Source organism: Triticum urartu, chromosome 4A (assembly GCF_056163025.1).
Source record: "Triticum urartu cultivar PI428250 chromosome 4A, HENAU_Tu73, whole genome shotgun sequence".
NCBI lineage: Eukaryota > Viridiplantae > Streptophyta > Magnoliopsida > Poales > Poaceae > Triticum > Triticum urartu.
In genome coordinates this window covers 481569427-481585648 of record NC_141876.1, presented here as the reverse complement: position 1 = coordinate 481585648, position 16222 = coordinate 481569427, and the positions used below count along the sequence as shown (strand labels likewise).

General features: G+C 42.2%; 1 protein-coding gene across 1 annotated transcript; it reads right to left on the bottom strand.

Moving 5' to 3' along the window:
- Positions 1-13220: 13220 nt before the first annotated feature.
- Positions 13221-14913, bottom strand: LAP3 (Calcium-dependent phosphotriesterase superfamily protein). The gene is made up of 4 exons (XM_048717613.2): positions 14489-14913; positions 14128-14412; positions 13886-14053; positions 13221-13794 (listed from the first exon to the last, which is right to left on the bottom strand). Exons 1-4 carry the CDS (start codon positions 14869-14871, stop codon positions 13389-13391), a joined length of 1242 nt encoding a protein of 413 aa, XP_048573570.2. The 5' UTR covers positions 14872-14913; the 3' UTR covers positions 13221-13388.
- Between the last annotated feature and the right edge of the window lie 1309 nt (positions 14914-16222).

Below are 16222 nucleotides of genomic sequence, written 5' to 3'. Positions count from 1 at the left end.
AGAAAGCAAAAATGTGTATGTTTGGATAATCTTTCTAGCATTTGATCAATAAAGGGTAAAGGGTAATGATCCTTTTTAGTAGCTTTATTTAATTTGTGAAAATCAATTACCATTCTATAACCTGTAACAATTCTTTGTGGAATCAATTCATCTTTATCATTAGGAACAACAGTAATACCTCACTTCTTAGGGACACAATGGACATGACTTACCCACTGACTATTAGCAATGGGATAAATTATACCTGCCTCAAGAATCTTTAGTATTTCTTTTCTTACCACTTCTTTCATCTTAGGATTTTACCATCGTTGGTGATCAACGACCGGTTTCGCATCTTTCTCCAATTTTATTTTGTGCTGGCATAGAGTGGGACTAATGCCCTTAAGATCATCAAGAGTATATCCAATAGTAGCACGGTGCTTCTTCAGAGTTTTCAATAATTTCTTTTCTTCATGCTCTGAAAGGTTAGCACTAATAATAACAGGATATATCTCTTTCTCATCAAGATAAGCATATTTGAGAGTATCAGGCAAAGGTTTAAGCTCAAACACGGGATCACCCTTGGGTGGAGGAGGATCCCCTAGGATTTCAACAGTCAAGTTGTGTTTCAAAATAGGTCCCTGTTTAAACAATACTTCATCTATTTCCCTTCTTTCATTCATAAACATATCATTTTCATGGTCTAGCAAATATTGTTCTAAAGGATCATTAGGAGGCACGGCAATAGAAGCAAGACCAACAATTTCATCTTTACTAGGCAAGTCTTTATCATGGGGTTGTCTGTGAAATTTAGCAAAGTTAAATTCATGAGACATATCCCCTAAACCAACAGAAACAATATCCTTATTGCAGTCTATCTTAGCATTAACAGTATTCAAGAAGGGTCTACCAAATATAATGGGACAAAAGTTATCTTGTGGGGAACCAAGAAAAAGAAAATCAGCAGGATATTTAACTTTACCACACAAGACTTCAACATCTAACAATCCCAACTGGTGAAATAGTGTCTCTATTACCAAGCTTAATTGTAACATCAATTTCCTCTATCTCAACAGGTGCAATATCATGCATAATTTCTTTGTATAAGGAATGATGTATTGCACTTGCACTAGCACCCATATCACATAAGCCATGATAGCAATGGTATCCTATTTTAACTGAAATAACAGGCATGCCTACAACAGGTCTATGTTTATGTTTAGTATCGGGTCTAGCAATTCTAGCAGCTTCATCACAAAAGTAAATAACATGCCCATCAATATTATCGGCCAAGAGATCTTTAACCATAGAAACACTAGGTTCAACTTTAATTTTCTCAGAGGGTGTAGGTGTTCTAGTATTACTCATATGAACCACAGTTGAAGCTTTGGCATGATCCTTTATTCTAACAGGGAAAGGTGGTTTCTCAATATAAGAAGTAGGAACAACAGAATCATTATAAGTGATAGTCTTTTCTTCAACTTTAGTAGGTGCAACTACTTTTACTTCAGTGGGAGGATTATATTTAAACCACTTCTCCTTAGGGAGATTGATGTCTACTACACAACCTTCTTCTTGTAGAGGTTGTTGGGCCTCCAAGTGCAGAGGTTTGTAGGACAGTAGTAAATTTCCCTCAAGTGGATGACCTAAGGTTTATCAATCCGTAGGAGGCGTAGGATGAAGATGGTCTCTCTCAAGCAACCCTGCAACCAAATAACAAACAGTCTCTTGTGTCCCCAACACACCCAATACAATGGTAAATTGTATAGGTGCACTAGTTCGGCGAAGAGATGGCGATACAAGTAGTATATGGATGGTAGATAAAGGTATTTGTAATCTGAAATTATAAAAACAACAAGGTAACTAATGATAAAAGTGAGCACAAACGGTATTGCAATGCGTTGAAACAAGGCCTAGGGTTCATACTTTCACAAGTGTAAGTCCTCTAAACAATACTAACATAATTGGATCATAAAACTATCCCTTAACATGCAACAAAGAGTCACTCCAAAGTCACTAATAGCGGAGAACGAACGAAGAGATTATGGTAGGGTACGAAACCACCTCAAAGTTATTCTTTCCAATCAAACCGGTGGGCTATTCCTATAGATGTCACAAAAAGCCCTAGAGTTCGTACTAGAATAACACCTTAAGACACAAATCAACCAAAACCCTAATGTCACCTAGATACTCCAATGTCACCTCAAGTATCCGTGGGTATGATTATACGATATGCATCACACAATCTCAGATTCATCTATTCAACCAACACAAAGGACCTCAAAGAGTGCCCCAAAGTTTCTACCGGAGAATCACGACGAAAACGTGTGCCAACCCCTATGCATAGGTTCATGGGCGGAACCCGCAAGTTGATCACCAAAACATACATCAAGTGAATCACGTGATATCCCATTGTCACCACAGATATCCATGGCAAGACATACATCAAGTGTTCTCAAATCTTTAAAGACTCAATCCGATAAGATAACTCCAAAGGGGAAACTCAATTCATTACGAGAGAGTAGAGGGGTGAAGAAACATCATAGGATCCAAATATAATAGCAAAGCTCGCGATACATCAAGATCGTATCATCTCAAGAACACGACAGAGAGAGAGAGAGAGATCAAACACATAGCTACTGGTACATACCCTCAGCCCCGAGGGAGAACTACTCCCTCCTCGTCATGGAGAGCACTGGGATGATGAATATGGCCATCGGAGAAGGATTGCCCCCTCCGATAGGGTGCCGGAACGGGTCTAGATTGGTTTTCGGTGGCTACGGTGGCTTCTGGCGGCGGAACTCCCGATCTAATCTCTGTTCTGGAAGTTTTACGGTACGACGATATATATGGGTGCAGGAAGTACGTCGGAGGAGCCACGGGGGCCCCACGAGGCAGGGGGCGCACCCTAGGGGGCGCCCCCACCCTCGTGAGCACCTCCCGTATCTCCTGACGTGGAGTCCAAGTCTATCTGGTGGCTTTCGTTCCAAAAATAACTTCTCCAGTTGATTTCATTCCGTTTCAACTCCGTTTGATATTCCTTTTCTTCGAAACACTGAAATAGGCATAAAACAGCAAATCTAGGTTGGGCCTCCGGTTAATAGGTTAGTCCCAAAAGTAATATAAAAGTTGATAATAAAGCCCAATATTGCCCAAAACAGTAGATAATATAGCATGGAGCAATCAAAAATTATAGATACGTTGGAGACGTATCAAGCATCCCCAAGCTTAATTCCTGCTCGTCCTCGAGTAGGTAAATGATAAAAAGATAATTTTTGATGTGGAATGCTAGTTGGCATAATTTCAATGTAATTCTTCTTAATTGTGGCATGAATATTCAGATCCATAAGATTCAAGACAAAAGTTCATATTGACATAGAAAATAATAATACTTTAAGCATACTAACAAAGCAATTATGTTTTCTCAAAATAACATGGCTAAAGAAAGTTATCCCTACAAAATCACATAGTCTGGCTATGCTCTATCTTCACCACACAAAATATTCAAATCATGCACAACCTCGATGACAAGCCAAGCAATTGTTTCATACTTTTAATGTTCTCAAACTTTTTCAATCTTCACGCAATACATGAGCGTGAGCCATGGACATAGCACTATAGGTGGAATAGAATGGTGGTTGTGGAGAGGGAAAAAAAGGGAGAAGATAGTCTCACATCGACTAGGCGTATCAACGGGCTATGGAGATGCCCATCAATAGATATCAATATGAGTGAGTAGGGATTGCCATGCAACGGATGCACTAGAGCTATAAGTATATGAAAGCTCAACAAAAGAAACTAGTGGGTGTGCATCCAACTCGCTTGCTCACGAAGACCTAGGGCATTTTGAGGAAGCCCATCATTGGAATATACAAGCCAAGTTCTATAATGAAAGATTCCCACTAGTATATGAAAGTGACAACATAGGAGACTCTCTATCATGAAGATCATGGTGCTGCTTTGAAGCACAAGTGTGGTCAAAGGATAGTAGCATTGTCCCTTTTATTTTTTTATTTTTATTTTTTATTTGGCCTTTATTTTTTTATTTGGCCTTTCTTTTTTTTGGGACAATGCTCTATTGAATGATGATCATCACACTTCTATTTATTTAAAACTCGATGATACAACTCTATACTAGAACAAAGATGACTCTATATGAATGCCTCCGGCGGTGTACCGGGATATGCAATGAATCAAGAGTGACAAGTATCAAAGAATTATGAACGGTGGCTTTGCCACAAATACAATGTCAACTACATGATCATGCTAAGCAATATGACAATGATGGAGTGTGTCATAATAACCGGAACGGTGGAAAGTTGCATGGCAATATATCTCGGAATGGCTATGGAAATGCCATAATAGATAGGTTTGGTGGCTGTTTCGAGGAAGGTATATGGTGGGTTTATGGTATCGGCGAAAGTTGCGCGGTACTAGAGAGGCTAGCAATGGTGGAAAGGTGAGAGTGCGTATAATCCATGGACCCAACATTAGTCATAAAGAACTCACATACTTATTGCAAAAATCTAGAAGTTATCAAAGCAAAGTATTACGTGCATGCTCCTAGGGGATAGATTGGTAGGAAAAGACCATCGCTCGTCCCCGACCGCCACTCATAAGGAAGACAATCAATAAATAAATCATGCTCCGACTTCATCACATAACGGTTCACCATACGTGCATGCTACGGGAATCACAAACTTCAACACAAGTATTTCTTAAATTCACAACTACTCAACTAGCATGACTCTAATATTACCATCCTCATATCTCAAAACAATCATCAAGTATCAAACTTCTCTTAGTATTCAACACACTCATAAGAGAATTTTATTATTAATCTTGTATACCTAGCATATTAGGATTTTAAGCAAATTACCATGCTATTTAAGACTCTCAAAATAATCTAAGTGAAGCATGAGAGTTCATCTAAAAATAAAACTACGACCATGCTCTAAAAGATATAAGTGAAGCACTAGAGCAAATGACAAACTACTCCGAAAGATATAAGTGAAGATCAATGAGTAGTCGAATAATTATGCAACTATGTGAAGACTCTCTAACATTTAATAGTTTCAGATCTTGGTATTTTATTCAAACAGCAAGCAAAGCAAAATAAAATGACATTCTAAGGATAGCAAACATCATGTGAAGAAGCAAAAACTTAGGATCAACCGATACTAACCGATAGTTGTTGAAGAAGAAAGGTGGGATGCCAACCGGGGCATCCCCAAGCTTAGATGCTTGAGACTTCTTGAAATATTATATTGGGACGCCTTGGGCATCCCCAAACTTGAGCTTTTGTGTCTCCTTAATTCCTCTCATATCACGGTCTCCCTAAATCTCAAAAGCTTCATCCACACAAAACTCAACAAGGACTCGTGAGATAAGTTAGTATAAACCATTGCCAAAACCTTATCATACTCTACTGTAGCAAATTATTATTCAACATTGCATACTAAATGCCACTGCATATTTAATAGTCCTATCCTCAAATAGAATCATTAAAGAAGCAAACATATGCAAACAATGCAAACATAACAGCAATCTGCCTATACAGGACAGTCTGTAAAGAATGCAGCAACATCCATACTTACCTAGCTACAAAAATTATGAAAGAAAATTCCCAATGTATTAAATTTATCAGATCTTAATATGCAAAAGGTTTCAACATTTTATCACATTCTGACTTTTCTAGGGAATTATTGCAACAGCGGTAAACTTTCTGTTTTCAAATAGCAACATGTATACTTGTAACATAGGCATAGTAAAGACTATTAATGCCACTTTTATTGAAATAAAAGATGCAAAACATGGTTCTAAATAACAGCAAGAAAATCCTAACAAAATAAATTGACGCTCCAAGCAAAACACATATCATGTGGCGAATAAAAATATAGCTCCAAGTAAAGTTACCAATGAATGAAGACGAAAGAGGGGATGCCTTCCGGGGCATCCCCAAGCTTAGGCTCTTGGCTATTATTGAATATTACCTTGGGGTGCCTTGGGCATCCCCAAGCTTAGGCTCTTTCCACTCCTTATTCCATAGTCCATTGAATCCTTACCCAAAACTTGAAAACTTCACAACACAAAACTTAAAGTATAAAACTCGTGAGTTCTGTTAGCGAAAGAAAACAAAAGACCACTTCAAGGTACTGTAATGAACTCATTCTTTATTTATATTTGTGTTAAACCTACTGTATTCTAACTTCTCTACAGTTTATAAACTATTTTACTAGCCATAGATTCATCAAAATAAGTAAACAACACACAAAAAACAGAATCTGTCAAAAACAGAACAGTCTGTAGTAATCTAAATCAAACGTGTACTTCTGAAACTCATAAAATTCTCAAATAAATTGCTGGACCTGAGGAATTTATCTATTAATCATGTTCAAAAAGAATTAACTAAATAGCACTCTCCAAATAAAAATGGCAGCAATTCTCGTGAGCGCTAAAGTTTCTGTTTTTTACAGCATGATCAACAAGACTTTCCCCAAGTCTTCCAAAGGTTCTGCTTGGCACAAACACTAATTAAAAGCATAAAACCACATATAAGCAGATGCTAGATGAATTATTTATTACTAAACAGGAACAAAAAGCAAGGAACAAAAATAAAGTTGGGTTGCCTCCCAACAAGCGCTGTCGTTTAACGCCCCTAGTTAGGCATGATGATTTCAATGATGCTCACATAAAAGATAAGAATTGAAACATAAAGAGAGCATCATGAAGAATATGACTAGCACATTTAAGTCTAACATACTTCCTATGCATAGGGATTTTGTGAGCAAACAACTTATGGAAACAAGAATCAACATACATAGGAAGGTAAAACAAGCATAACTTTGAAACTTTAAGCACATAGAGAGGAAACTTGATATTATTGCAATCCCTACAAGCATATATCCCTCCCTCATAATAATTTTCAGTAGCATCATGAATGAATTCAACAATATAACCAGCAGCTAAAGCATTCTTTTCATGATCTACAAGCATAGAAATTTTATTACTCTCCACACAAGCAAAATTCTTCTCATGAATAATAGTGGGAGCAAACTCAACAAAATAATTATCATGTGATTGAAAATTAAGATCAAGATGACAAGTTTCATGGTTATCATTATTCTTTAAAGCATAAGTGTCATCACAATAATCATCATAGATAGGAGGCATGCTTTCATCATAGTAAATTTGCTCATCAAAGCTTGGGCGGTGAAAAATATCATCTTCATCAAACATAGCTTCCCCAAGCTTGTGGATTTGCATATCATTAGCATCATGGATATTCAAGGAATTCATACTAACAACATTTCAATCATGCTCATCATTCAAATATTTAGTGCCAAACATTTTATAGATTTCTTCTTCTAGCACTTGAGCACAATTATCCTTTCCATCATACTCACGAAAGATATTAAAAAGGTGAAGCATATGAGACAAACTCAATTCCATTTATTATAGTTTTCTTTTATAAACTAAACTAGTGATAAAACAAAAAACTAAAAGACTCGATTGCAAGATCTAAAGATATACCTTCAAGCGCTAACCTCCCCGGCAACGGCGCCAGAAAAGAGCTTGATGTCTACTACACAACCTTCTTCTTGTAGACGTTGTTGGGCCTCCAAGTGCAGAGGTTTGTAGGACAGTAGTAAATTTCCCTCAAGTGGATGACCTAAGGTTTATCAATCCGTAGGAGGCATAGGATGAAGTTGGTCTCTCTCAAGCAACCCTGCAACCAAATAACAAACAATCTCTTGTGTCCCCAACACACCCAATACAATGGTAAATTGTATAGGTGCACTAGTTCGGCGAAGAGATGGCGATACAAGTAGTATATGGATGATAGATAAAGGTATTTGTAATCTGAAATTATAAAAACAGCAAGGTAACTAATGATAAAAGTGAGCACAAACGATATTGCAATGCGTTGAAACAAGGCCTAGGGTTCATACTTTCACTAGTGTAAGTCCTCTCAACAATACTAACATAATTGGATCATAAAACTATCCCTCAACATGCAACAAAGAGTCACTCCAAAGTCACTAATAGTGGAGAACGAACGAAGAGATTATGGTAGGGTACGAAACCACCTCAAAGTTATTCTTTCCAATCAATCCGGTGGGCTATTCCTATAGATGTCACAAACAGCCCTAGAGTTCGTACTAGAATAACACCTTAAGACACAAATCAACCAAAACCCTAATGTCACCTAGATACTCCAATGTCACCTAAAGTATCCGTGGGTATGATTATACGATATGCATCACACAATCTCAGATTCATCTATTCAACCAACACAAAGGACATCAAAGAGTGCCCCAAAGTTTCTACCGGAGAATCACGACGAAAACGTGTGCCAACCCCTATGCATAGGTTCATGGGTGGAACCCGCAAGTTGATCACCAAAACATACATCAAGTGAATCACGTGATATCCCATTGTCACCACAGATATCCACGGCAAGACATACATCAAGTGTTCTCAAATATTTAAAGACTCAATCCGATAAGATAACTCCAAAGGGGAAACTCAATTCATTACGAGAGAGTAGAGGGGGGAAGAAACATCATAGGATCCAAATATAATAGCAAAGCTCGCGATACATCAAGATCGTATCATCTCAAGAACACGAGAGAGAGAGAGAGAGAGATCAAACACATAGCTACTCGTACATACCCTCAGCCCCGAGGGAGAACTACTCCCTCCTCGTCATGGAGAGCACCGGGATGATGAAGATGGCCATCGAAGAAGGATTGCCCCCTCCGACAGGGTACCAGAACGGGTCTAGATTGGTTTTCGGTGGCTGCGGTGGCTTCTGGCGGCGGAACTCTCGATCTAATCTCCGTTCTGGAAGTTTTAGGGTACGGCGATATATATGGGTGCAGGAAGTACATCGGAGGAGCCACGGGGGCCCCACGAGGCAGGGGGGCGCGCCCCCCACCCTCGTGAGCACCTCCCGTATCTCTTGACGTGGAGTCCAAGTCTATCTAGTGGCTTTCGTTCCAAAAATAACTTCTCCAGTTGATTTCGTTCCGTTTCGACTCCGTTTGATATTCCTTTTCTTCGAAACACTGAAATAGGCATAAAACAGCAAATCTGGGCTGGGCCTCCGGTTAATAGGTTAGTCCCAAAAGTAATATAAAAGTGGATAATAAAGCCCAATATTGCCCAAAACAGTAGATAATATAGCATGGAGCAATCAAAAATTATAGATACGTTGGAGACGTATGAGAGATCAATATGAGTAGCAAAGGATTCACAGAAATAAGCTACTATCTCAGAGTCAAGTCCATATTTAGCGCTAAATTCACGGAAAGCATCGGTATCCATAAAAGTTTTACACAATCAAACTTAGGTGTTATACCTGACTCCTTACCTTCATCGAGACCCCAGTCTTCAGAGTTGCGTTTAATTCTTTCTAGTAAATCTCATTTGAATTCAATAGTCTTCATCATAAAAGAACCAGTACAAGAAGTGTCGAGTATGGAGCGATTATCGAGAGAAAGACGAGCATAAAATTTTTGGATAATAATTTCTCTTGAGAGCTCATGATTGGGGCATGAATATAACATTGACTTAAGCCTCACCCAAGCTTGAGAGATGCTTTATCCTTCGCGAGGCCAAAAATTATATATATAATTGCGATCACGATGAACAAGATGCATAGGATAAAAACTTCTGATGAAATTCCAATTTCAATCGGTTGTAGTTCCATGATCCCATATCATCACATAGCCTAAACCTTGTCAATGTCATTCCCTTCAAATATAAAGGTAAGACCTTCTTCTTGATAACATCCTCGGGTATACCTGCAAGCTTAAATAATCCACAAACTTCATCCACATAGATTAGGTGCAAATCGGGATGCAATGTTCCATCACCTGTGAAAGGATTAGCTAGCAGTTTCTCTATCACACCCGAAGGAATTTCAAAGTAAACATTTTTAGTAGGTTCAGTAGGTTGAGGAGCAACTCTTTGCTCTACTGGTCAGGGTGAGGATACCCCGAACAAGCCCCTCAAAGGATTATGTTCCATAGTAACAAGTGACATTAAATTTCAGCACACTATATAAATTTTTCCTTACCAAATTCCATCTACCAAAGGCGCTTCACTCCCCGGCAACGGCGCCAGAAAATAGCCTTGATGACCCACAAGTATAGGGGATCTATCGTAGTCCTTTCGATAAGTAAGAGTGTCGAACACAACGAGGAGCAGAAGGAAATGATAAGCAGTTTTTAGTAAGGTATTCTCTGCAAGTACTGAAATTATCAGTAACAGATAGTTTTGTGATAAGGTAATTTGTAACGGGCAACAAGTAATAAAAGTAAATAAGGTGCAGCAAGACGGCTCAATCCTTTTTGTAGCAAAGGACAAGTCTGGACAAACTCTTATATAAAGGAAAGCGCTCCCGAGGACACATGGGAATTATCGTCAAGCTAGTTTTCATCACGTTCATATGATTCGCGTTCGGTACTTTGATAATTTGATATGTGGCTGGACCAGTGCTTGGGTACTGTCCTTCTTTGGACAAGCATCCCACTTATGATTAACCCCTATTGCAAGCATCCGCAATTACAGTAGAAGTATTAAGGTAAACCTAACCATAGCATGAAACATATGGATCCAAATTAGCCTCTTACAAGCAACGCATAAACTAGGGTTTAAACTTCTGTTACTCTAGCAACCCATCATCTACTTATTACTTCCCAATGCCTTCCCCTAGGCCCAAACAATGATGAAGTGTCATGTAGTCGACGTTCACATGACACCACTAGAGGAGAGACAACATACATCTCATCAAAATTTCGAACGAATACCAAATTCACATGACTACTTATAGCAAGACTTCTCCCATGTCCTCAGGAACAAACATAACTACTCACAAATCATATTCATATTCATAATCAGAGGGGTATTAATATGCATAAAGAATCTGAACATATGGTATTCCATCGAATAAACCAACTAACATCAACTACAAGGAGTAATCAACACTACTAGCAACCCACAGGTACCAATCTGAGACTTTGGGACAAAGATTGGATACAAGAGATGAACTAGGGTTTGAGATGAGATGGTGCTGGTGAAGATGTTGATGGAGATTGACCCCCTCCCAATGAGAGGATCGATGGTGATGACGATGGTGATGATTTCCCTCTCCCGGAGGGAAGTTTCCACGGCAGAACAGCTCCGCCGGAGCCCTAGATTGGTTCCGCCAAGGTTCCGCCTCGTGGCGGCGGAGTTTCGTCCCGTGAGCTAGCTTATGATTTTTTTTCCTCCAAGAAAGATTCCATATAGCCAAAGATGGGCATCAGAGGGCTGTCAGGGGGCCCATGAGGCAGGGGGCGCGCCCAGGGGGGTAGGGCACGCCCCCACCCTCATTGATGGTGGGTGGCCCCCCTCTGGTACTTTTTTCGCCCAATATTTTTTATATATTCTGAAACATGCTCCCGTGAAGTTTCAGGACTTTGGAGTTGTGCAGAATAGATCTCTAATATTTGCTACTTTTCCAGCCTAGAATTCCAGCTGCCGGCATTCTCCCTTTTTTTGCGAGAAAACTTTCAATCTATTCATCTTCTATTATGGCAGTACAACGAACACTAGAAATAATAAAAATTACATCCAGATCCGTAGACCACCTAGCAACGACTACAATCACTGAAGCGAGCCGAAGGCGCGCCGCCGTCATCACCCCTCCCACGCCGGAGTCGGGCACAACTTGTTGTAGTAGACGGTCGGGAAGTCGTCGTGCTAAGGACCCATAGGACCAGCGCACCAGAACAACAACCGTCGCTGATGAAGAATAACGTAGATCGAAAGGATCCAACCTGAAGACACACGAACATAGACGAACCACAACCAGATCCGAGCAAATCCACCGAGGATAGATCCGCTGGAGACACACCTCCACACGCCCACCAACAATGCTAGACGCACCACCGAAACGGGGACTAGACGGGGAGACCTTTATTCCATCTGCAGGGAGACGCCGCCGTCTCGTCTTCCTGAGTAGGACACAAACCCTAACAAATCTTGAAAGAACGACTAACAACGGAGCCCTCCCGCCGGCCCTTGCCAGGATCCACCGCGCCCCCATGGCCCTAGGGCCACCGGAGATGAGGCGGACCTGCGGCGGAGCCGGCGAGAGGCACGAACCCTAGCTGTTCTTGGAGGAGGAGGCGGCAATGGCATGCTCCCTCTTCACGTAAACCGTGTAAAATAAGAAAGAATAGGCATAAGTATTGTGACATGATATGTAATAACAGTCCATAATGCAATAAATATCGATATAAAAGCATGATGCAAAATGGACGTATCACCCGGCGCTACTCAGATTGTGGCGGCGTGTTTGGTTTGAGGCCTGGGGTTGCACGCCTGGCTTGGGCTCTCCCTGGACCCTGCCTGCTATTTATTTGGATGGTGTCGTTAGAAAATGAAACATCTTCCTGGCATGGGAGTCCATGCAACGTGATTAACTTGGTCTAGATTTAAAAAACAAAAGAAAGAAACATGCTTGGCCCAGGCAACCTGGTTAGCCTCGCCCAGGCATTCTATTTGTTCTGCCTGGCCAGCTGCCTGCCTAGCGCTGATAGCGAGTCATAAACAGTATGGCCCGCAGTGTAAAATTTATCTAAGTGCTAAAGGACAAACTGACCACCTAGAGAAGGAACCAAACACCCACGCCTAGGCTTGCCTGGCCAGGCAAAAAAGGTCCCCCACTCAGGCTCCACTCAGGCATCGTTTTTTTCTAGGCACAACATTCAAGACTCTAACCTTCTCTCATATTTCCGTTTGGACTAGAAGAACAAAGAAAGGGATGGAGCGGGAGATTTGGAGTGGGCAGGCCGAGACCCATTCAAATATTTCCATGGCCTCAACGGTAAATCTCAATGAATATAGAAAAAAGAAAGTTAAGAAAAACTTCTAAATTGGCATGTACGTGGCAACCAAGTAGATGATGACACATGTCAAGCTGTAGAGGGCCAACGCCCTGGCGCGGCGGCACGCCGCGCCCATGCTTGCATCAATATTGCTTTTTTATTTCAAGGAGAGAAGGGATGACAATGCGTTTGAGGTTGAGCTCGTTGCGTAGAACTATAAGTCCTTATACTCTTTGTTCCTTGTATGTCGAGGTGGTGTACAAACAAATCAAAAAACATGATCAATTCATATATACATGAAAACTCAAACAATTGCATTACAATTATAGAATCTCGATGTAATTTTTATTATGCCTTGTACTTCTCGTGAGCTTTTATAAAGATCCGAGTTCTTGTCACAAAAGAAAAAGAATCCATCGTCAAATTCACAACATGATCATCACACGAACCCAATAAACAAGCAAACCATAAACTGATACACCTCCTTGCTAATATAAAACCAGCAAATCAAATGAGACACTACACACTCTAGTCCAACGGGTAAGGGATCGTGGCGATGTGGTTGTGCGCAACGGTCCCGATCCACAGCCTCCGGTCCACCTCCCTCACCTCGCTCACCAGCTTCATCACCTCGCCGCCCCGGTCCTCGAGTACCTCGACCACGTTCCCCTCGCCGTCGAGGAGCGCGAGAAGCGTGTACATCTTCATGCTCACCATCTTCCCCAGCGTCTTCATCGACACCGGGATCTTGAAGTAGGCGGTCCGCAGCCACGGCCACCGCGCGAACACCTCCTGCGTCGGCGTCCGGCAGCAGTCGATCGCCACCCAGAACTGCCCCTTGCTGTTCAAGCGCACGTTGTCGGGGAACCCCGGCAGGTTCGCGAACACCTCCACCTGGCCCGCTCTTGGACCTTCCAGCCAGTACCTCATGATCCTAGTGTGCATGCATGAGCCGATTAATAAAGGCGTCATCAGTTCCTGGATCTCTCGAGCCGGATCATACTGAAAACCTGAGTTTATCTCACCTGCAGTTTGTTGTCTCGGAGAAGAGGAGAAATTGCTGGTCCTGTGAGATCTGCACGCCGTTTGGGAAGACCAGCCCGTTGAGCACGACATGAACGGCACCGGTTTCTCGGTCATATCTCAGCAGCCTCCCTGTGCCTTCTCCTTCCAGCAAAATGTTCAAATGGTCCCTGCATGATCAGTCATTTGTCAAACACAAATCTCAAGAACAGTAAAAGGAGATCGGCAGCAGTACTCCGCTCACTTTCTGCTGTATCTCGTGCTCGTGTCGGTGAAGAATATCGAGCCGTTCATGTGGATGTCGAGGTCGTTGGCGAAGTGGACCGGGTCCCCGCCGGCCTCCCTCGCCAGGGAGGTCGCCACGCCGCCGCTTTCGCCAACGGCCATGAGCCCATAGTACGCGTCGGCGATGAAGAGCTCGCCGGTCTCCCTGTGGAACCTCAGCCCGAGAGGCCGGCCGCACCACTTCTCCGTCCCGTGCTGCTTCTTCGTCGTCGACTCCACTCCGTTAGCACAAACTTTCTCCGACCTTTTTTTTTCCGAAAAAACTATTTTAGTTTGCACACACACAGGTAAGCTATGGTTTTTCTGCAGTAAGCCAATACCAGTCAGGATTCATGACGGCGAACGTCTCCCACCCGGCCTTGTCCCCCATCCACCGCACGACGCGGCCGTCGGCGAGCCCGGCGTAGGGCCCGCGGCCCTGGCGGTCGAACTCGATGGACTCCGGCCCGAACACCTCGTTGACGAACTCGAGCCTGCCGAGCCTGAGGCGGCTGCCGTTGTCCCTCGGCCAGCGCTGCATGACCTCCCTGTACGGCGCCAGCTCGTGCTTCACCGGCCGGTAGTCGATCCCGGCCAGCGGGCCGAGGTGGAAGGGGTCCATGAGGACCAGGGCCAGCGCCAGGGCCGCGATGAAGAGGTGCGGGTACTGCACGATGCCATCGCGTCCTGCGGCTCCCTGCCGCCGCGGCTTCTTCTCTTCCATGGAGGTAGAGGGCAGTGGCTCTGGTTTGCATGCGGACGAAAAAAGCGCGGGCAATGTGATCTTAAATTCTTAATGGATTTGCCCCGAAAATATATACCGACATGCACGGGAGTTGCATGAGTCAGCTAGCGTGACAATATTATCCCGGCACGCACGGAGGTTGCATGGGTCGGTGTGACCGTTTGGGAGTAGGTGTATTTCGGTTCAGAACAGCTAAGGGGATATGGCGCTTTTGGAATTTGGGACTTGCATGCCTTCGTTGCTTGGATAGTGATGCAAGATGTACAGGTCAACAAGCATAACGTGGATTCTCAAAAAAAAAGCAAGCATAAAGTGATCCAGGAGGATATACCGAGCCAATTATCATGCATGACCTGATCTGGTGAGGATCAGGATACAGGGAGAGAAGAGCAAACTTTGGAGGAGAAAGAAGCAGAAGAGCAAGGGAGCAGTCAAGAATTCAGTATCATTCGTGATAATGATTTAGTTATTGACAGATGTTATAGAGGTAATTATAAGAGGATTAGAGGGAGAGATAATTGGCGTAATGCGGTGCGTGTAGGGTCGGTCCTAAGTTTCGGAAGGCCCTAGGGTGACGACATGGGTCCCTTCAGTGTTTAAATTTCTAGATCGCTTTCTTTCTTTCTTTTTCTTCCCTTTTAAGCACCTGACAAATACTTAAGGCCTTGTACAATGCTAGGCGCTTATAAAAATAAATTGGATTTTTTTGAAGCACTGGTGCCTATTTCTATAGGAGAAACGTCTAATTAAGCGTTTGTCCTGTATAAATAAGCACCGATACTTAAAGAAAGCCTGGTTTATTTCTCCAAGACCTTGTACAATGCAAGGTGCTTAGGAGAGGTGCTTACAAAAATAAATCGGATTTTTCTCAAGCACCGGTGCTTATTTTTATAGGAGAGACGTCTAATTAAGCGTCTGCCATGTATAAATGAGCATTGATGCTTAAGAAAAGTCTGGTTTATTTCTTCAAGCATCTCTACTAAGCACCTTGCATTGTACAAAGCTTTAGACACCATTGTTCTTTACGGGTCTTAGACAACATTGTAAGGCAGGCTAATGTTCTAAAATTATGAAGAAAAGAGAATACGAAGAATGAGAAATTTATACATTAAAACCCCATGCATGAATAGGACACAAAAAATTATGATCGATGAATACGTACTTGTGACGGACTAAATTAGAATTTATACATCAAAACCCTAATCATGTACACTGAAATTGGGGGATGGATCATGGATGAATACGTAGCTGTGATTTTTTGAAAGACCGGACGAACTCGCTACCGTCGGATGCCGGATAGCCGGGTCACCGGCGTAGGCGCACGGCGCAA

Coding starts and splice junctions, on each gene's coding strand:
- LAP3 (XM_048717613.2), bottom strand. CDS start 14,871: ATGGAAGAGAAGAAGCCGCGGCGGCAGGGAGCCGCAGGACGCGATGGC. Junction 14,413..14,488: donor GCCGTCATGAATCCTGACTG/GTATTGGCTTAC, acceptor GGAAAAAAAAAG/GTCGGAGAAAGTTTGTGCTA. Junction 13,795..13,885: donor TCCGAGACAACAAACTGCAG/GTGAGATAAACT, acceptor CATGCACACTAG/GATCATGAGGTACTGGCTGG.